The sequence below is a fragment of the Lissotriton helveticus genome, chromosome 2_1 (genome assembly GCF_964261635.1).
Source record: "Lissotriton helveticus chromosome 2_1, aLisHel1.1, whole genome shotgun sequence".
NCBI classification, from domain to species: Eukaryota; Metazoa; Chordata; class Amphibia; order Caudata; family Salamandridae; genus Lissotriton; species Lissotriton helveticus.
In genome coordinates, this window is record NC_136059.1 from 507,712,627 (window position 1) to 507,735,602 (window position 22,976).

Below are 22,976 nucleotides of genomic sequence, written 5' to 3' on the forward strand. Positions count from 1 at the left end.
GTAGGAAGCTGGCTCTGTATATACTATACTAAATTAAGGTATAGTGTGCACAGTCCAGGGAGTCCCCAGAGGTATAGCATAGGCTAAATTAAGTAAGTACTAAGAGCTCTCTTTGTGGTACCTTGGGCAAGCAGTTAGGCTTATCCGGAGGGTGTGCTAAGCATTTATTGTATTCATTCATTCAAGACTGATGCACACACTCAGAGACCGAATCCAGACCAATTGGGTAAGTATAAAGGAGGTATACTTGTAGTTTATTTCTAGAGCCAAAAAGGACTTGGTACAGGTAGGTAAAATATACTTGTAATACAGGGTTTCACAATGCAATGCAGGTATGATTGAATTTTGCAAAACTTACAGATTTGTATCACTTTAAAAAGCTGTTTGAATTATATACAGTAATTACTTTAGGAATACTTCTTAGTTACTTTTGGATTACTTTGAGTACTGGGGTGGTACGCCTAGAAACCACACCTTCGGATCTCACAATACAAGGCAGTAAGGCTTTTTATACTTTGCAGTTTAGTTCTCCCTCCTCCATACAAACATTAGTTCAACACTTAGAACATTTTAGGCCCCAAATCTCTTAACATGGGTACCTATGAGAGAAAAATGGTTATCGGTTCCACAGGTAAGTAAACGTCTCGCAAGTGAGAGTTTTTGGGGTTAGGACCAAGGTTCCCTGAGAGGGCAAGATGGCGGCCGGACTATCGGCTGGGCGAGCTGGCTAGCGACACTCTCTCCTGGCTGACATGCCAGTCTGCTTTTGTAATGGATCCTGAGGCTTTTGCTATAGTGGGATTCAGATCGTAGAATTTTGCAATATTACCTCCTTGTTTGTAAAAGGACTTCAAGACTTTAGCGCAACGGAATGCTCTGGCGCTTCCTCGTCTCAAGGAACCAACTTACCGGCTGGATTCTCTCCCGGCAGGTAGGATCCTCTGCGTGTTGTTCCGGAAGCTTTGTCAGCAGTGCCTTTCCACGGCGACTCTCTGTCCTTCAGCGTGAGGAAATGTCGCCAAAGGGGAAGAGTACTACTACGGCCCCCGGCATCACTAGACGCGCTTCGCTCCGGGGGGGGGGGAGCTCCTCGAAGGTAAATACCGAGGAGGAACGCTCTGTGACTGCGCCGAATTCGGGAGCAACCACCCTTGAGGAAGCATCGCATACCGGGCAAGTTTCTGCAGAGACGCTGGCTCCAGCTACAGCGAATTCAAAGCACACAGTTCCTTCTATGTTCCAAAATTCGGCAGTTAACAATAAGACGCTACAGCCACAGCCACCTATTAAGGCTAAAAAAGGTCAGTCTGTTATTGTAACTCCTATTGCAACTGTATCTCCCAAACTTCCAGTAGTGACAGTTTTAGATAAAATGGATGTTGGCCTTCCTCCTCCACCCCGGAGTTCATTAGTGTCTGCTGGCTCTCCCAGCAGCAAGGGGGGATCTGCAAATAATGTTGCAATGCCGATTAAAGGAGGGAAGGACATTAACACTGAGCCTGGAGCTGTCTTTGAAAACGCAGTCCATATGCTACAAACTAATGGAACTCTGGCGGCTGTAGTCTCAGCTTTGGCTACTGGAACCATAGCAAATTCCGCTGAGTTAGGGGAGAGCCAGCCACTATTGTTACAGCTAAATAAAATTATGCCAGGTGGGAGGTCGCAATCAACTCTGCAGGGGGTAGGTTCAAGCTCAAACGGGGACCCTGAAGGCGCTGATAAATTCTATTCTCTGTCTGATCATACAGGCTCATCCGAGGAAGATTTTAGGGAGGACAATGATTGGACAGATGATGACAGTGAGCTGGGGGACTGGCGGACCAGCAAAGTACTGAACTCACTATCTGGGCCTAGTACAGTTCGTAAAGCAAACAAAGAACAGGGGGGCCCAACATCCTGTCCTGATGCAGGATCATTAGCCTGGGATTATTCTTACTCTATGCAGCCTGGTATGGAGGGTGATACCACTGAGGTAGGGAACTCGAATGGAGCCAATCTTTCCCATGTACATCCCGGCAAGATGACACTGGCGGCTATCTATCAGATCATCATGGCCCACCGCGAAGAAACTCGGCAAGAAAGCGCTCGCACTCAGGGTGCATGTGGCAGGGTACAAAATTCTATCCGCAGACTAGCAAAGACATGCTCCGATATTGCCTCTAGAATTGGGGAAGCGGAAGCAAGGATTTCTACTCTTGAAGATGACCTGGCCACCCAGAGAGGAATTACAGATCTCATAAAGAGCCAAAGAGAAGATATTGTTTGGAAGCTCACAGAACTTGAAAACAGAGCCCAGAGGAATAACCTAAGAATTTTGAGGGTCCAGGAAGAAATTGAAGGGTCGGACATTAGGCAGTTTGTGGTCCAACTGTTTAGTGAAGCATTCCCCGTGGTCAAACAATGGGACTGGCAAACTGAAATTCCGCGGACTCACCGCTTTCCTTTTAAGCAGCTCGATCCCCGTCCTGCATATAGCGCTACGCGCTGAAAGCCTGGAATTGCATTTTAAACATCCCGTTTTATATTTACTTTGACTCGCGCCTGTTAACCCCTGATTTTAAAAGAGTTAGAATATTGTTTAGATTAGTGTTTAATATTTCTAGGTCCTCACCTGTGCCCTTGGACACGGTTCGCACTGCTGCATTTAATTGGTCTGCACTCACCGCCATTCGGGCGGCCCGGTCCCCGCGCTCTGTTCTGTCTGGGACGCCATCTTGGGTGGGTCACTGGTGCTATCCAGCCATTGGCTGGAGTAGACACGTGGTTCCATTAGAGGCAGTTACTGAGGATAGTACTTAAAGCAGGTAGGAGAGTGTCGCACTCCAGCTCGATCCCCGTCCTGCATATAGCGCTACGCGCTGAAAGCCTGGAATTGCATTTTAAACATCCCGTTTTATATTTACTTTGACTCGCGCCTGTTAACCCCTGATTTTAAAAGAGTTAGAATATTGTTTAGATTAGTGTTTAATATTTCTAGGTCCTCACCTGTGCCCTTGGACACGGTTCGCACTGCTGCATTTAATTGGTCTGCACTCACCGCCATTCGGGCGGCCCGGTCCCCGCGCTCTGTTCTGTCTGGGACGCCATCTTGGGTGGGTCACTGGCGCTATCCAGCCATTGGCTGGAGTAGACACGTGGTTCCATTAGAGGCAGTTACTGAGGATAGTACTTAAAGCAGGTAGGAGAGTGTCGCACTCCAGCTCGATCCCCGTCCTGCATATAGCGCTACGCGCTGAAAGCCTGGAATTGCATTTTAAACATCCCGTTTTATATTTACTTTGACTCGCGCCTGTTAACCCCTGATTTTAAAAGAGTTAGAATATTGTTTAGATTAGTGTTTAATATTTCTAGGTCCTCACCTGTGCCCTTGGACACGGTTCGCACTGCTGCATTTAATTGGTCTGCACTCACCGCCATTCGGGCGGCCCGGTCCCCGCGCTCTGTTCTGTCTGGGACGCCATCTTGGGTGGGTCACTGGCGCTATCCAGCCATTGGCTGGAGTAGACACGTGGTTCCATTAGAGCCCCATATAGACCGTAGGATATGGCGCGCAGCGTATACGCGCAGCGTGGACGCCATAGTGACGCCGGAGTCACGCCAGAGTCCAGCCCGTCTGCGCCCGTCCGCGCTGAGGACGCGCTGGACGGCTGGACCCTGGACTCCGGTGATACCGCCCCCGCCCCCTATTGCTACTCCCATCAGCAACTGCTGTGCCTGAAACCGAATCGACTGCGATGTTCGCATACTTACGCGCCGGATGATCTCCTCCTCCCCTTTCGCTGTGGTTGCTCCTCCTTGCATAGATTTTCCAGCTCTGCACCTAAATATTCCTTCCCTGCCTGTCCTGCTATCTCCAGCCAGAATAAAGGAGGAGTAGAGGGCATTCTACTTAATGCCCGCTCTCTTGTTAAGAACAAACTTATGTTTAAAGAACTGGTACTGGAGAAATCGCCTACCATAGTATTCATCACGGAAACATGGGCTAAAGATTCCTCTGACCCCGACTTAATTGAAGCGGTCCCAGAGGGATATCGTCTGGTCAGACTTGATAGACAGGGTCGAGTGGGAGGGGGGTTAGCGATCCTTTATAAGGACCATCTGCAATGCCATCTAGCACCGATATCCGAATTCTCGGATAGCTTTCAGGCACTCCACTTCACAATAAAGGAAGTGCAATGCCCCTTTTTTAATGGGATCTTAGTATATCGACCCCCTGGTGTGAGAACCCATTTTACCCACAATCTTCTCCAAGTTTTGGAACCGTACTTCGGCCAACAAGACCTGTCTATCCTAGGTGACTTTAATTATCACCTAGAACGACATGATCTAGCTGATACATCATGCCTCATTGAGGCGTTGGAGGCATGTGGACTCACGCAACGAGTCAGCGGAGCCACTCACCGGGCAGGCCATACTTTGGATGGTATCTTCTCGAATGACCCCCGGTTAACCATCAAGGATCCGATACATCTATCTTGGTCGGATCATCTAGCGGTCCCTTTTACCCTTGAACATCATAGATCGGATTCCTGTAAAAGAGGGAATCATGTCATAGAAACCGCCAGAAACTTCAGGAATCTTAGCAGTGACTCCTTTGCGCCCTGGGCTACAAGTCTCACTGTTACTGGCTTGGACAGCGTACAGAATGCAGTTGGCCATTTCGAACTGGTCACCACTGAGGCTCTGAATGAGCTGGCCCCAGTACAGTCTCGCCGCCGAGCCAGAAAGAGACCATCCGCCCCCTGGTTTTCCGACTCCCTCAGACTTCTGAGGCAAGAAGTGAGGCGAAAGGAAAGACTTTGGCATGCCAGCTGGGATTTCAAGAATAAGGAGGATCACAAAACTCTTGTCAGGAAATATAAAGCCGAGATTACACAGGCCAAACAAGATTACTTTGTTACCCTGACTACCTCGCTCTCCTCGCCAAAGGAGCTTTTTAAAACGGTTGACTCCTTAGTCAACCTGCAAGCCCCTGACCCAGTTATTCCTTCGCAGGACCTATGTGACAGGATAGCCTCCTTCTTCCATGTCAAGATTCAGGATATCCATGTGGCTCTCGAGGAACAAAGGCTTTCCGTTAGTGCGCCTAGCACTCGGGTTGAGATGAATATGAATACTACTGGCATCTCCCCACTGTGCACCATGGACTCCTTTCCTCCTTTGACCCTACAAGATCTGGAGATCCTGCTTAACAAGACCAAGTCGGGATCTCCCCTGGATTCCTGTTCATTGAAAATTATTAAGTTATGTAGGGAGACCCTCCTGCCGCCATTGCTAGATATCATGAACCTAGCTATTAGAGATGGTGTCTACCCTACAGAGTGGAAGAAGGCAGTAGTTAAACCCCTGTTAAAAAAGTCATCCCTGGATCCGGAGGCCTTAAAAAACTTTCGCCCCATCTCGTTGCTTCCTGCCCCTGCGAAGATGCTTGAGGCACATCTTAACAAGCATCTCGCCACCTTCGTGGAAAGCTCGGGATGTTTGGATTCCTCCCAGCATGGTTTCAGGAGGGAACATAGCACCGAGTCAGCCCTCACCATCGTGCTTGATAAGATCCGCACGACAGTAGATGAGGGCCAGACCACCCTCCTGATCCTGTTAGATCTAACAGCAGCCTTCGATACCCTCTCCCCCTCAGTGCTTACATCTCGCCTGAGGGAGGTGGGGGTGAGAAGTGCAGCCTTGGATCTGCTGACCTCCTTCCTTATTGGGAGAGAACAAAGAGTCAAGCTGGGAGAGTTTCTATCTCCATCCCGACCAGTGCTATGTGGGGTTCCTCAAGGGTCGGCGCTCAGTCCGACCCTTTTCAACATCTATGTAACCCCACTGGCCAGGCTAATAAGATCATTCGGGATGGAGGTAGTCTCTTATGCAGACGACACCCAAATACTCGTCTCTCTCCCCCATTCGGATGTGATCACCGCCTCCAAGTTTAGATCTTGTATGGAGGCGGTTGGTCACTGGATGATTCAGAACTCTCTCAAATTGAATGGGGAGAAGACTGAGGTGTTGGTGTTTGGGGGGAAAGAAAACATCTGGTCAGCCAATTGGTGGCCTGACTCATTGGGAATATGTCCCGCCCCCACAATATCTGCTAAGAATCTCGGGGTGCTGTTAGATCCTGCCCTTGATCTGGGTGGTCAGGTGAACAGAACTGTGTCCACTTGCTGGGGTTTGATCCATACCCTGCGAAGGATCAGGAAATATCTTTCCTTGCAGGCTAGAAAACAAATAGCTGTTGCACTAATTGGCTCTCGTTTGGACTACTGTAATGCGCTGTATGCTGGGCTAAACAGGAGTCACCTACAGCGCTTACAGGTGGTCCAAAACGCTATAGCCAGATTTGTTTTGGATATCCCCAAACGCTCCTCAGCCACTGCAGCTAGGAAACTACTGCACTGGCTACCGGTAGAATCCCGAATCCGGTTTAAGGTCCTTTGTATGACCTATAGAGCCATTACTAAAAACAGCGACACTGGTATTGGATCTATCATCTCCCATTATGCCCCCGGTAGGAGTCTGCGTTCCTCTGGGAAACTGCTTCTCAAAACCCCTCGTGTACGAAGAGCCAAATGGGGTGGCAGGGCTTTCTCCACTCTGGCCCCCAAATGGTGGAACGATCTCCCTTTTGACCTGCGTTCTCTTCCATCCTTACAGAAATTCCGCATGGCCCTAAAAACTCGCCTCTTTCAACAGGCCTATATGTAAGGACGTTGGTTTCAATTTTTGATTGTATTATTAGGCGCCTTGATACCTGCGGGTTATTGTTTTTTGCGCATTATAAATTCCTTTTCATTTCATTTCATTAAGCAAAAGAAGCGCACTGGCCAAATAGAAGACAAACCTCTCGCCATTCCCATTTGTTTAAATAATGTTTGGGCCAGATAGAAGATATATGACCTGGCCCGGCCTGATTGGAGGCGGAGGGGCAAGGGGTGTGAGTTTTTCGTAAGACCTGATTTGTGTCCTGCTACGGTTGAGCGGAGGTGGCAGCTCCGCCAGCTAATAACACTGTTTCAGTCTAAGGGAGCTCAAGCTTTCTTGCTCTTCCCATCTAAATTGAAAATTATCTATCAGGGTCATGAAATGCAGGCTCAATACTTTTTTAACTCACTTTAGGGGGGTAATGTTGCTTTACTGCTTTGTCATCTTGTCTTTTCCTTTGGATCTTTAATATGTAATGTGCAGGTGGGTGGTGTTCTTGAGTGGAGAGGAGTATGAATGTTGTTTTTTCTTGTTTGAGGCTCTTTATATCTCTTTCTCCTCTTCTCCCAGGACTGTATCCCTTATTGATATTAGCAGCCTGGTGAGCTCACCGGGGGATTTTGTGTTCAATTCAGCTCCTCCATCACAAGGACCTAGGTCCTGTTGCCTCAAGTAGGGGGTGGTGGATTGGGGGGGTCTCAGGTGGGTGGGATCGGGAAGGGTGGCTTGGGGGTGGGGCTCCGGGGTGGGGTGGAGGGTTGGTTCTAAAATTAAAAAATTGCTTGAATGTATACTACAATCGTGGCATTTCTGTAGGTTTTTACATTAATATGATATGCCTAAGGCTAGAAGGGTGGCTTAAATCTGTTCTGCATGTACTTGGTGGGTTTGGTTTTATATGGGAAGTAGATGGCACAGGGTAAGATTTGCTTAGCCTCCTGGAATATATGTGGGCTCAATGCTGGTAAAAAAAGGGCACTGGTTTAAAAAATTGTCCCGGTTTTGCATATCGACTTACTCTGTTTGCAAGAGACCCATGTCCCGTGGAATGATCGGGACCTTCCCAGAATTCCAGGGTTTGATTTAGTTGAGTATTCCCGTCAAACATCCAAGATTAGAAGAGTTTCTATTCTAATGAGAAGGGGAATTGGTGTATGCAGAAAAACTTGCCAAGATAATTCCGGGAGGTGGGTTATTACAGAGCTGATGATTAATGACAGACCCTTAATAATATGCACGGTGTATGGCTCAAATTTAGATGACCCTGAACTTTTCCACCGCCTGAATGTAGAGCTGGCATTATACCCCCATCCGATTTGTTTTATGTGGTGACATGAATATTAATTTGCCCGCGGATTTTAATATATTGTGTGATCTAAGATATGGGGGTAAGAAGCCTAGGGTTTTTAGTGCACTTCAAGCCCTGACTCAAGAGCATTGCCTGACTGACCTTTGGCTTTACCACAACAAGAATCAAGACGGCTTCACGTACTACTCGGCCCCTCATAACAAAATGGTCCGGCTGGATTCTTTTTTTTTGACGGATCAGTTAGCTGAGGATGTCTCCATTTCAGCCCCTCCAAGAATTTTATCAGACCACAATCCTCTGATTGTTGAATGCCCGTTTCCCCAAATCCTTGGTCTTCCAAGGATCTGGACATTTGAAAGGAAGCTTTTAATTGAGCAGTCCTACTTAGCTCATATGAGGATGTGGATATCTGAGTTTTTGAATATTAACAGGGGGACAGCTTCTGGCACCCCGGTTTGGGACACACTTAAGGCTGCTGTTTGCGGAGAGACGAAGAGCTTTTCTGCTTTTCGGCGTAAGTTGATTGGAGAACAAACTACTTGTCGCATGGAAGAGCTCAGAGCAGCAGAAGTCCAGTTAATAGAGGCCATTAAGGATGGACAGGATATAGCTGAAAGCCAGGCATTGGTTGCCAAGACCAAGGCTCGTGTGCTGGAGTTCTTTGGCCAGGACCTTGCTGCCAAATTTTTGCAGTTTCGTACTGAGATGTTTGAGCTGGGTGAAAGATCTGGCAGGGTTCTGGCCAAACGGCTCCAGCAGAGGAATTTGGCTAATCGTATTACCAAGATACAAGATCATTTAGGCCGCGTTCAGGATACACCAGAGGGGGTTATAGGAGTTTTTCGAAATTTTTATCATGCATTATATACTGAGGATAATGTTGGCATAGATATAGAGGCTGAAGCAGGGACCTTTTTTCGGGACATTAATACTCTCAATCTCACATCCCAACAAAATGAAGTTCTTTCTGCTCCTATAGAACGGGAAGAGGCCGAACTTGCGATTAACTCTTTAGCCAATGGAAAGGCTGCCGGCCAGACGCAATTCCTCTGGAATTTTATAAGTTGTTTCGTGCAGAGGTTCGGCAGGATTTCCTGTCGGTTCTCAGAGATGAGCAACATGGCTCTATCCCGGATTCTTGGAGCCAGACTAATATCATTCTTTTTAAGAAAAAAAATAAGCTGGAGCTTGATCCTTCCTCATACCGCCCCATATCACTTATAAATACTGATAGCAAAATGTATGCTAAAATCTTATCCACTAGGTTAGCTCTGGTCATCACTCCTCTGGTATCACTGCGTCAGCACGGGTTTATCCCGGGTAGGGATACGGCCGATCATTTCCGCCGAGCTATTGCATTACTGGACTGGGCACAGGTCACTGGCTGTCCCATCAGTCTGATCCTGTTGGACTCCGAGAAGGCGTTCGACAGGGTCGCCGGGGGATTTTTATGGGCGGTTCTTCGATGGAAGGGCTTTAGCTCTGAGTTTATTCGGGCGATTCAATCACTGTATATTGCTCCAGCAGCTACACTATCTATATCTGGGCTAGTATCACATCCATTTAGTATTAGCAGGGGTACCCGGCAGGGGTGTCCCTGCTCGCCTCTGCTATTTGCCCTATATATTGATCCCTTCTTAAACAAAATTGAACACTCATTAGATATCGTGCCAGTTAGGGTAAATTCCACAGATTATAAAGTCTTGGCCTACGCGGACGACATCGTTGTACTGACCAATGATGTTGCATCGGCCTTCCCTGCTTTACAGACCCTGGCAGAACAATACGGTCAGCATTCTGGATATAAACTCAATGTTACCAAAACCCAAGTTATTCAATCTTCCGCTATGGGCTCTTCTCAAGCTCCTGTGATCCAAACTGCAACATACCTAGGAGTTAAAATTACTGCTCTAGTAAGTGACATTCCAGATTTGAATATCATACCAATGATTGAGTCAGTTAACTCTACTTTGGTAAGACTGAATAATTTACAGCTCTCTCTGTTTGGTAGGTGCAATGTTTTAAAGATGTTGGTTCTACCAAAGTTTATATATCTCTTTAGAACCATTCCCCTTGAGTTCTCCCAATCTAGTATGGCTAGGGCAGAGAGAACCTGTAACCGATTTCTCTGGGGATACCATCACCCTCGCAGGGCAGCAAAGTGGATGTGCCTTCCTCGAGAACGAGGTGGTTGGTCAGTACCTAATTTGCTGCTTTATTTCTGGTCTTCACTGATCCAACATTTTGGCGTGCCACTGTTTGGGGGCGGTGGTTTCACGGTCTTGTAGGCCCTCCATTTATGAAATAGGACTAGGAGAGGAAGCTAAGGGGATTTTGTTGCGAATTCTTGAGCCTAGTTACTATAAGAACACTAGGTTCAAGGTTATTGGGACAATGTTTTCTGTTTGGCGCAAGATCCGACGTAAATGGTCTATTCCTAATATTAATTTCTATACACCCTTCACAGCTGCTAGACTCCTACCCTTAGTCTTTCAAGATCAGACTACTTTTAGATGGGCCTCCCTAGGGCTAGCAGCTCTAGGGAATTTAGCTCTGGATGGAATTATGGCGCCTTTTTGTTTTTTAAAGGACAAGTTTAATCTTAAAATACATGATTTTTTCAAATATTTGCAGATTCGTAGCTTTGTTGATAGACGAAGGTTCAAACCACCATTATATTTGATAGGATTATTTTGTTTGAATTAGTTTTAAGGAGGACTAAAATTGGAGCTGTCTATCAACAACTATTATCCGGCTTTCCGGACGATATCCCACTAAATTGGAGGCTAAGCTAGGGCTGTCCGGTGTGGATATTACTCAGGCACTTGAACTGTCCAGTAAGGTTTTAATTTCTGGAAGCTTACGCTCTCAATGCTTCATGGCCCTATTTGATTTGTATTATACCCCGGCCAAGATTTCAAAATGGGGGGTAGGGGGACACACTCATGCCCGAGATATGGATTTCTAGCTGCAAATGATATACATATATTTTTTGATTGTCCCAAATTGGGGTCCTTTCTTTTGGAGGTAGAGCGGTTTATCAACTCTAGGCTTATGACATCAGTTATTCTTACACCCGAGATAGTTGTTTGTGAGTTTGAAAACAATGGACCGCCTGGGATATCCCGTCATGCATCAGCACTTCTGCTTATTGCGATGGCTTTAGTCCGCCTCTGTATTACATCAGAATGGATCAGTCCAGATGCACCGACCTTTATTAACTGGAGAGCGAGGATCCTGGCTCTTTACAATCTGGAGTCAGCAGTTTGGTGGAGGTGGGGAAGAAAGAAGCGGGATTGGGGTCAGAAGATCTGGGCTCCAGTGGTGGAGTGGCTAAGTGAATAGACGCCATTTGGGTTTTGTTATTTGCTTATGGTTCTATCAGGATTTCATGCGCCCTCTAGCTATGTTTCTTTATGTATAGTGCCATTTGATTTTTTTTCATAAGCATTTTTCCATATTTGCGTTTGGAATGTTTCTTTTTTTGGCCATGATTACTATGTTGCCTTTATATGTCTTTTGTTTATCAAGCTTTAATAAAAAATAAAAAAAGGACCAAGGTTCCCCAAGGTCCAGGTAGGCACTCAAATTGTACCAGCAGCGGCACTAGGGCTGCCGGGTACAGACTGCAGGATGCTAGTCTTAGCCAATGGGGTTAGGTGGCACCTCGGTTGGGGTTGCTCATGGTCAAGCCACTCTCCTAGGGTTAAGGTCAGGTCAAAGGGGGTCCCAGGTCAGCACTAAGTCCACAACACCAGTGGCGCGTGGACAGCTGAGTGCAGGGTGCTTAAGATGGGGCGGGAGCCCAATGCAATCCTACATAGGTTGTCGGTTTTGGATTTTGGCTGCAGGCTCGGTCCAGAAAGTCTTTCCAGAGGAACCAGTTGCAGGAATCTGGATTCTGTGGGTGAATCTTTGCTTGAGCAAATCCGGTGTTTAAGGAAGACAGAGTCTGTAAGATAGTCGCAGAGCAGGTGCTCCGGGCTCTGCGGGTTGCTGGCTGCTGGACTTGGTGGGATTCTTGTTGTAAGCATGTCGTAGATGGGACAGGTGGGTAGGGCTGGGGCCAAAGCAGTTGGTGTCCTCATCTTCTTCCTGGGTCAGCAAGGCTCTTCGTTACTTCTTCTTTCTTTTTTGAATCTGAGGAGGCAAGGTTCAGAGTTAACCCTAAATACTAAATTTATGGGTGTTTAAAGGGGTGTTGAGGTCAGGACCAATGGGTCCCTTCCTTGGGGGTCCCCTATTATGTCACCCTCCAGTGAGAGGGGGCATACGCCTCTCCGTAATTGGCTGAGTCCTCTCATCTTCAAGATGGAGGGGACTGAGATGTGTGCTTCACCTTGCCTCCCCCACCTGAGGGGAGGGGTTGGCAAAGGTGGGCACACCTCTCTTCCTAGCTTGGTTTTCCCGCTGATTCTCCTGCCCAGAGTGGGTAGTAGAACCGGTGGGAGCCAGTTGCTAGGGACAGCTTCCCAAGGTAGCAGGCCTTTGAAGCTTCCCCTTCGTGGACCCAGCCCATCCTGGGGGAGGAGGCATTACAGATCTGCCCAGGATAGACTTTGTCTCTGGACCCAGAGAGCATCGGCTCTATACCTAGGGGTCCAGAAACCTGTCTGGTGGTGGCAAATGGTGGGCAGCCATTCAGGAACCCCATCAGTGCTGGTAGTTTTTCAGGGGGCATCTCTAAGATTCCCTCTGAGTGCATTTTACGTTAAATCCCACACTGGCATCAGTGTGGGTTTAATGTGTTGATAAATTTGCTACCAAACTTTCCAGGTTTTAGTAAAGCCAGTATGGAGCTGTGGAGTTTGTGATGACCAACTCTCAGACCATATACTCTTGATGCCTTTACAACACTTTTACTGTCTAAGAATAGACTTAGACACTGTAGGGGTATAGGGCTCATGCCACGGTACCCCCACCTGAGGGCTAGTGCACCCTGCTAGATGGGTATTGTAGGAAAGTAGGATCTGCTTGCGCAGTCACCCCCGCTTTTTTGCTGCTGTTATTCTGTTTTTCTGACTAGTCTGACTGGGATCCTGCTAATCAGGACTCCAGTCACTGTGCTCTCTTCCTAAATTGAACTATGGTAAGTTATTTGGTACGTTCCTAATTGGCTACTGGTGTACCCTTCTAAGTTCTTATTGTATGGTACTAAGGTACCCAGGGCATAAGTACACCAGGGGTCTCCCATGGACTGTAGAATGTATTATGCCACCCATGAGAGACCACTCAAACGGTGACTACAGGCCTACCATTGCAGCCCGTGTGAGGTGGTGCTAGCACCACTCACAACAGATATGTTTCCTTATATCTGAGGTCACTGCACTTAAAACCTATGTCACCCCTAAGGTAGGCCTTTCAATCCTGAAGGCAGGGTGCTTGGTTTGAAGTGTGAAGGTGCCCTGCATGAACAGGGCACCCCTACAAAAAACAGGAGTTGATTCTCCTGGCTTTGTAAGTGCGGACAGCCATTTTGATACATATAGTGACCATGCGTCATTACACGATGGCTAACTGTATATTGGCTGTGCCGAACCTGGGCATGTTTGGTAACAAACATGTTGGAAATATACTCCAACACCATTACCGGTGTTCAAGCTGAGAACAGTTGCGGACAACGGCGGACACGGTGACCGCACCCCCCGGCTGTGTTCCCTTCATAATTATGTCAACACTGTGTTCAGATGAGTGTGCACATGCAACTCCAGCACCTGCCATTGTTGGGTGCCAGCTGCTAGGCAGAGGAAGAATAAACCCAAAATTGGAGTGGTGTAAAAGATACCAGCCAACGCGTTTCGTTCATATACAATGAACTTCTTCAGGGCATAGAATGATGTACGATTATTGGGGGAAGAGGGTCCTAATTTCGAACTGAGCCAACGGCAGCTTCTAGTTTTTCAGATTCATCGAATGCTGGCCCTTATCAAAGAGACCCACACAGACACATTAATTTGTGCACGTCCACCACTACTTAGCCACAACTTCATGTTTGGACAGAGCTCGCGCTTAGCTCTTAAAGAACACCAGGGGGAACTTAGGACCCTCTTCCCCCCAATAATCGTACATCATTCTACGTCCTGAAGAAGTTCATTGTATATGAAGGAAACACGTTGGCTAATATCTTTTACTGTTGGATGCTTATGAAAAATAAAGGATTTACTGAGACAATTTAACAAGACTAAATGACTTATTGAAAGACAACTTTTACTCCGGAGTAATGCACCACTCCAATTTTGGGACCATTACCGGTGTTGGAGGTATGATGCCATGCACCAGGGGGCTCCTCCGGAAGCTCTCAATGCCCAGGTAGCAGGTTTTCAGGGTCTGCCAGCAAGCTAGTGCTGCTGCCGACCCGAGGCGCGATTCTGCCTTCCTGCTGCTGAGCTGAGCTGAGCTGAGCTGGAGCAGGGGATGCTAGAACAATAGGTTTCCTTTCACAGGGAGATGTTATCACCTCCCACACAGGACTTTGAGTATTGGCTGGGGTGGGGGCTCTTACCAGCGCCACCACACTGCTTTGAAGGGCACATTTAGTGTCCTCCTTGCATACTCCTGTTTGAGTCAGTTCAGGGAGCACTTGGGTCCTGCTCTGGCGCGAAACTGGACAAAAACATGTATCATCCCCTCTGTCCAGCCCCTCCTCTGGGAGGGACCCTTGAATCATGCCAACCCTTTTCGTTGGGCACTTAAGGGCTTGCCTGTGGGTGGCTCTTCAGATTTGTTGCGGGGCGAGATTCGAGCCCGAAATCACTTCAACTTCGATCATCTGGGCACCTTGGACTTCACCTGGACCTGAGACTGCATCAAGGAAGACTCCTGCTCCTGGTCTCGCTGTTCTGCAACCTTTCTTCAAATTCTGTGCCTGTGCTTCATCCAAGATCCACTCCAGACCTGCGTACATCAAAGACACCCAAAAGAATCTCCGTTGGAGTGCAAGAGTCCCTCCCCTGCATCTGCAGGCACCACGACGTCCAACGGACTCCAAAAGGTGCAGCAACACAGGTGGTGGTTTTGCAACTCTCTCTAGGCCTGACCTGTCCTCTCAGCAAGTTTGAGGCCAGTATTCCTCGTCCGAACTGCTGGGACAGAACCCCTGTGCACTGCGTCGATTTGCCTTTGCCAAGGCTTGTTTGCTCAGTACTCCAGAGATCTTCGGGCTACAAAAAGTCCAGCATCCAGCATCTCCTACTGCCGAGATCTTCGTCCTCACCACATCATCTACCTGCATCTTTGGAGAGCTGCTAGAGGACCTCTTGCGACTCCTGTACCTTCAGATGGTGGGTCATCTTGAGGGTCTTCTTTGGCTTCAGTGGGCTCCTCTGCTAGCTCAGGCCTGCCCGGACTCCTGCAGTTGGTGAGTCCCTTGGACCTTACTTGTCCCAACGTTGCTACTTTTTCATTTACCCCGTCGATTGCGGCTGCCAAGACTTTTTTGGTGCTCTCTCCGAACACCGACTTCCTGGTTCTTGACTTCTGACATGGGACAGCTCGTGAACTTCTCCTTGTCTTCCACAGCATCGCAAATTCCTCACAGCTGCTCAGACAATTTCACCATCATCCCTTCTGCATCTTCCGTCATCGGTGGTCATTGCTCTACTGTGCCTCCTGGTCACCTCCAAGTACTTTAGACTCTATCCCCTCTGCTTCCATGTTCTTCTCTACAAGAATCCATTCTTGGATTCCACCGGACTCTTTCACCTTCGTTGCCAGCGGAATCTTTCCTGAAGTCCACCATTGTGGTCTACGGCGGTTTCCGATGTCACTTCGCACCTATGCACCCGGCTTCCCTGGTCTAGGTATCCTGATTCCTGGGGTATCCATGGGTGGGATGACTCTCTCACCTTCTGTCTTCCATGGGGTTTCTTCAGGGTTCACTGGGAAGGGTCGTTCTTCTTGAAAACTGCAACCGCGACTTTCCCATTGACTTGCATTGAATAGGCGCGCTGTGTTTCCACTCTGCACACAGCCTCCGTGGGGTTTCTGGGTACTTACCTCAGGTGGTTCCTTTAGTCCCCAGCTCTTCTAAGTCTCCTGGTTGAGGTCCCGACTTCGGTTGCAGTTCCCATTCCACTTCTTTAGTATAGGGTTTGGTCTCCCTCTGTGGACCACTGTGTATTTTTGCTTACTTACCTGTTTACAATTCAAGTATTGTGTTGATGTCTCCGGGTAGGAGATATACCAATGTGTTAGTGAGTGTGTATAATAAATATTCTTATTTTTATAACTACACTGCGTGGTTCTTTTTCGTTTAACTTACAATATATGATTAGTTCTGGTAAAACAAGCTGCTTAACACTCCTTCTGGACTAAGCCTGAAGGCTGCTCTCCTCAGCTACCACTTAGAGAGCTTTCTATGGTTATCCAAGACCACTAAAACCACCATACGGGTGGTCTACATTAGTGCAAGGAGCTTCACTTAAATAAGTGTGCACCATATACTAAGCCAGCCTCCTACAATGGGTCGTTGCATAAGCTAGTAGGTAGGGCACATGCATTGCTGATATTCCTACTGTTTATGCTGCATTCATAACTTGCTACTAATAGTTTATTGTCTTTCTTGCTTCTTTAGCAAAAAAGGCCAGAAAAACGAAAGGTCATCAGATGAAGTGAGTAATTGATATTCTTCTTTTGTTCGTACTGGTATATTTGTTAATAGCTGGTGTATGCCCCATGAATATAGCTTTTTGAATGACCAAACATTAAATTAGTTTGGTTGAGTCTTTTAGGCTCAACATTGATTTCCTAGCTCTCTTCTGCCTTCATGTGCCTCATCAAACCCCCTGAGTGCCACGTGCGTGTCCCCACTGCGCTCAAAAGTGGCTTGTACCTTGTGACTTATTTCGAAAGTGCACCTCCTTTAGTGATGTTATAATTATTATACATATCCCGATATATCACCATTTATGACCTTTCTATACTTTTCAGTGAAACATGAAATGAGTTTTTACGAATGAATTGTTATTATGAAAGTTTTACTTTTGGTTCATGCGTACTATATGAATATAGGTTTACTTTTTTAATGTTTGCCATCGCTAATGCTCAAGAATATGAGGTAAAAACCTGTCTCTGCGGCTAAAGATATGCACAGTCTGTACAGAACTGTTCTCATTAACTCATGCATGTATAACTTCTTACACTGTGGCCTGCTGTCCCGTGAGGAACCCTTAGAATTCCAAAGAGTGATTCGATCAAATGGGCAATAAACAGGGCCGGACGGTGGAGCCAAAAACAGTCCTTGCAAAGATGCTCAAACATGCGGCTTCCTTCCTATCCTTGCGCGCTCTCTCTCTCTCTCTCTCTCTCTCTCTCTCTCTCTCTCTCTCTCTCTCTCCCTCTCTCTCTCTCTCTCTCTCCCTCTCTCTCTCTTCCCATCTCTCTCTCCCTCTCTCTCTCTTCCCATCCCTCTCTCCCTCTCTTCCCATCCCTCTCTCTTCCCATCTCTCTCTCTCTCTCTTCCCCTCTCTCTCTCTCTTCCCATCTATCTCTCTTCCCATCTATCTCTCTCTCTCTCTCTTCCCATCTCTCTCTCTCTCTCTTCCTCTCTTCCCATCTATCTCTCTCTCTCTCTTCCCATCTCTCTCTCTCTTCCCATCTCTCTCTCTCTCTTCCCATCTCTCTCTCTTCCCATCTCTCTCTCTCTCTCTCTCTTCCCATCTCTCTCTTCCCATCTCTCTCTCTCTCTCTCTCTCTCTCTCTCTTCCCATCTCTCTCTCTCTCTTCCCATCTCTCTCTCTTCCCATCTCTCTCTCTCTCTTCCCATCTCTCTCTCTTCCCATCTCTCTCTCTCTCTCTCTCTTCCCATCTCTCTCTTCCCATCTCTCTCTCTCTCTCTCTCTCTCTCTCTCTTCCCATCTCTCTCTCTCTCTCTCTCTCTTCCCATCTCTCTCTTCCCATCTCTCTCTTCCCATCTCTCTCTCTCTCTTCCCATCTCTCTCTCTCTCTCTCTCTCTCTCTCTCCCCATCTCTCTCTCTCTCTCTCTCTTCCCATCGCTCTCTCTCTCTCTTCCCATCTCTCTCTCTCTCTCTCTCTCTTCCCATCTCTCTCTCTCTCTCTTCCCATCTCTCTCTCTCTCTCTTCCCATCTCTCTCTCTTCCCATCTCTCTCTTCCCATCTCTCTCTCTCTCTTCCCATCTCTCTCTCTCTCTCTCTCTCTCTCTTCCCATCTCTCTCTCTCTTCCCATCTCTCCAGTCCCTTTCTCTCCTTCTCTCGACCCTCCATGAAGCCCCCTCTTCCTGTTGCAATTAATCACATGAGCTGGGGAAAGTAACAGAAACAAAACAACAGCCTCCGCAGGCTCCAGCCCACCAGGAAAATGCCTGGTTGAATAAAAGGCCACTGACGATGAATGGCTAAAAATGTATTTTAATGAATATCCGGTTCCTGTTAGAGTTGGGAGCCCCCTCCTCGAGTCTTATCTCTTCTGGCCATGTAACATGGACATATTTAAAACCACAGCAGAATCAGTTGAAAGTCTGATATGAAGATAGATTCTAAACTTAATGTAGGCGCCCTACTTTCTTTTTTAAGTTCAGAAAATAGTTTATTAACAGTCATAAAAGATTACTTATACAAATGAAAGAGATCAATACAAAAACAAAGTATACAACACAATAAATGAAGGAAACCATTTAAAGATGATAAACTGCATATATAACCAGCTATGATGAAATATGCAACAATTGTTAATATATTAACGTACAAAAGGATGATAAGATATTTGCTTATGAAAAGGAGATAAAACAGTAAAGGGAACTCAAGGAGGTTTAGCGACTTCTTGTTGAAAGGGGGATAGAGGCAGAGAGCGGAGAGCACATGTATCAAAAAATGAAGTAACTGGATCCCACAACTGCTTCCGTTTGGGAGCCAAAGTAAGTGGATAAACATATTTTGTGTCTAGCCTATGGTTGTAACATACAGCATACCACCAAGCCTGATACGAGAGTTTAGTGAGATCCTTCCAAGCCTTGGTAATTTGCTGAAAAGCCACTGCAAGAAGCAGATCAATTATTTTTATGCTGAAAGTGCAATGACTCCAAATGGGGGATAAACTACCTAGAAAAATATGAGATATATGAAACGGATGTGTAGTGCAAAAAATAGTATTGATTTGAGACCATACCTTAGTCCAAAACATGTGAACCGAAGGCGCCCTACTTTCAATAGTGATTTCTGCCTATTCTTTTTAGCTTTGTAAAATGATATCTATTATAACTTACCCCTGGAAGTAAAACAGCTGGGGTGTCTACCCTGGTAAGATCACATTTAGCCTAGTGCAGTGGACACAATAAGTCGGTTGCTTCATCTGATGGCAATCCAGATCAGGCTTCAAGAATAACCACTCACACCGCACTTTACTACAGCTTCACCTGTGAACAATTGCAGTGGCTCCGCATTGAATCGCAAGTCACATTTAACAGCCTTTAAATCATAGATAAATGTGTACAAAAGTATATTCCTACCATCACTCATCCATCCTCCAGATTCCAGAGAAGTCTTTCGAAAAACCTCAAACGAAGGTTGCTCATTTTTTGTCATTTACAGCCCACTTGTAAACTAATCTTCCCTTGAAGTTGAAAGTCGTCTCTCATATTGGTTTCAGAAAAACATAAAACCTTTTTATCTCCTCAGTAACTGTTATTGGTGTGAGAGTCTTTCTATTAACATTTTGTTTTTCACTAGCAACAAAGGATCGAAAGGTGTAATGAGCCATTTAGAACCATTTTTTGACATGAACAAAGACAATTCTCACATTGTTATAGAGTGACATTGTAAAATAATGGCAGGATTTATTGCTTGAAGAAGAATTTCATGGTTCAAGGGGACACTGTGCCAGTCAGCTGTGGACCATGCCCATGAACTCTACATTTCCACATAACGAAGGGTGCACTCAAATATTGCTTACCTAAGGAAAATAATGAGGGAGTTACAAGGTTTACAGTTCTAGAAAATCGAAAGGGAATTAAATACTTTTTTTTTTGCTCTTAAAATACTAGCTAGTTACTAGCTTTTCACATTTCTAATCATAACTGTTCTAATGTTTTACTTATTTTCAATGGATCTTTTACAGTCTAGGTGTGTGGCAAACAATATTACACAAATCTAATTATGTTTGTCTGTGCCTTCTCAAATGAAAATGAGCAATCTGCATATCACAATTTACCCTGAACAGTATTCTTCAGATCTGAGGTTGTTCATTTTCTGTCCATCTTGTCAAATCCATCTGGAGGAGGGTTGATGATGCCCTTATCTGTTTTCCCAGCTTTACAGATTGTAGGACGCTTGCTCTGTAGATGGTCTGCCCTAGGACAGGCACCAACCCCCCACCACCCAGTCCAGGAACCAAACCTGGGCATCATACTGGATAGCAAGCTCTCCATGAAGCGCCAGGTGATCTCAGTAACCTCCTCAAGTTTCCACATCCTCTGAGTGCTCCGTAGGATCTTCAGGTAGATACCACCCTGCACCAGGAAAACAGTAACACATGGGCTCATCACTAGCCGACTGGAATCACAAACCAACTGCTGAAACGACTCATACTGGATCTCCCAAGACTGTCAAGCATAACCTCCCACGTCAGAGACCTCCAATAGCTCCCAGTGAAGAAGAGATGCCACTTCAAAATACTCACCAACTCTTTCAGGCCCGCCACAACATAGGACCAGCCTACATCAAAAACCGACTGACCTTTCACCAGCCCACCAGACAACTCTGCTCAGCCCACCTAGCCCTCACACACATCTCATGCACCCGTTGGGTCCGAGAAGGGGGGTTATCCTTTTCCTATCTCGCTGCCAAATCCTGTAATGACCTTCCCTTCCACCTCCGGACCTCCACCACACTCGCTGACTACAGGAGAGCACGCAAGACCTGGCTGTTCAACTAATTGGCTCATCTTCAGCGCCTGAATACTCCCTGGACTAATAAGTCACGCTCTACAAATCTGAATTTAAATATTGCCCTCATTTTAGTCTTGAAAAGTTGATAGGTGTGCTGTTGTTATAGGTGGTTTCTTATCTCCTCATACGCTTTAAACGTCTTGTGGCCCTATGTTGGGTGGATGCTCTCGTTTTAACCTGAAATATTCTCTTACATTCTATTTAATGATGGGTGGCCTTGTGCAAGCTGTCCTGTACTTTTTTTCAAGCATTAATATCTTTACCTGTCATACAGCGGTTGGCACAATAGATGCTTCTGTGATAATCGAAACTGCACAACCCTATGTTTGGACCAAGGTTTCACTTTCATTCAGCAGCGAGCTGTAAGGTGGCAGCAAACTGTCATAAAATAAACCGTACTTTGTCCGCATAACTTATATCCCTGTGTTGGAACCCTTTCAGATGGCCATTGGACAGGCAAGGGCTTCTAGAGGAGTTGTGTCCTTTCAGTTCCTCTGTCCTTGGGGAGGCCTTGCAATCTAGGCAACGTTTTACATCACACGTGACTCTCCGTGGTAGCACAAGTGAGTAGTCACAGGCTTCTCATGGAGGTTAGTGTGGCCATTACCAGGCTCAAGAATCAATACCCACTGCCCCAGCACAATAAAATCAATGCCCAGCCCGGTGAAGAGACAACTACTTTCATTACACAAAAACGTATTTGGTCACTATATATTCACTTATGCACAAATAACCAGGGCTTAGTGCGCTTAGTGGGCCCTGCTGATTAAATAGTCACCTGACTATAGTCGGTTCCTCCCTCTGGGACTGTGACCCCCCCATAGCGGGCTCAGGGTCAGTCAGGTGAACGGGTGGGTGTAGCTTGTGCTTTCCTCCCATCAGGCTCTCCACAAGTTCAGATGAGCAGCTTCAGGCTGCACTCGGCTGTGTCAGTCCATGGTTGCAGTGGGGGGTGCTTCATTCTGTCTCCCTGTGGCAGCGGGATCTTCACCAGTGGTGCCAGGTGACTGCGGCAGTCCAGGAGAAGTGTGAGGCTGCGTTGTCTTTTCTGCAGCAGTGGAATCTCATCAGCCAGCAGGCAGGAGCCTCCTGGCAGCACACAGCGGTCCACTTCGAGCAGCATGGCAGCCAGCCACACAGCACATGGCTTGCAGGCTCATGGCAGGAGTGGAGGCTTCTGAAGGTGGTTCTCTTATGGGCTACTAATGCAGATCTCATCTTGCTCTGGGCCCTCTGTTGAGTACTTGATTATTCTTGAGTACACCAGTCACTCGCCATAGATGACTCTTCTTCAGTGCAGTTGTCGTGAAGCGCTATCTTTGGCACACAGTGCCTTGAGGCACCAATCTCGAATCTTCGTACGGTACCATCTAGGGTATCTCTATGGTCACTTAGTCTCTGGACTGCTCTCTACCCAGTGACCCACTTGGCAGTGTCACAGTGACACAGTCCACTTACTTCAGGACTGGTCTTGACCCAATGGTACACTTGGCAGTGTTGTGGTCACACACACCACCTACAGAGCAGAAGGGCCTCCATCAGGAGCCTATCCCAGCTTCATTGGGGCCCACAACATAAACATATCACCCCAGGGGCCTGGGTCGCCGACAGGGATATTGCACGACGATCGCACTACCTGAATGGGCAGTACTGAAATTCCTGTGGTGCTCTTGCTTCCAGAGTCTGTCAGGCAGACCCTATGCCAGGGTCAAATACAGCAGTCCCTTCTACAATCTGCTCCTCCTGTAGGATTGCCACTTACTTCCCTTGCTCAGAGGCAGGATATCTTGACACCCAGTAGTCGGTAATCCTTCCTTAAGATCAGTCTAGCACTTCCCTTGCTTCTGAGGAGTCTGCTGTCAGTACGACACCAACCTTTAGCTGCTCCATAGGTTCTCAGTACTCTAGGGAGTAGACCCTTGTTGGTAAAGGCGGCCACAGTGAACAGCAATTGGTCTTGAGCTCCTACCTTTATACTGCTTTCACGGATGTAGAATGTGTAGTCCATGTCTGGTCTTTGGAACTTGTTTTGGGCAATTCCTCGTTCATGTGTCCTGATCA

At 46.9% G+C, this 22,976-nt stretch overlaps 1 protein-coding gene across 1 annotated transcript in view; it reads left to right on the plus strand.

Annotated features, from left to right (window-relative positions):
- Positions 1-22,976, plus strand: part of CWC27 (CWC27 spliceosome associated cyclophilin) — a 1,032,773-nt gene that overhangs the window by 183,296 nt on the left and 826,501 nt on the right. Inside the window, exon 9 of the mRNA XM_078675149.1 lies at positions 16,587-16,623. Coding sequence (XP_078531275.1) covers positions 16,587-16,623 — 37 coding nt within the window. The remainder of the gene's footprint in view (positions 1-16,586; positions 16,624-22,976) is intronic.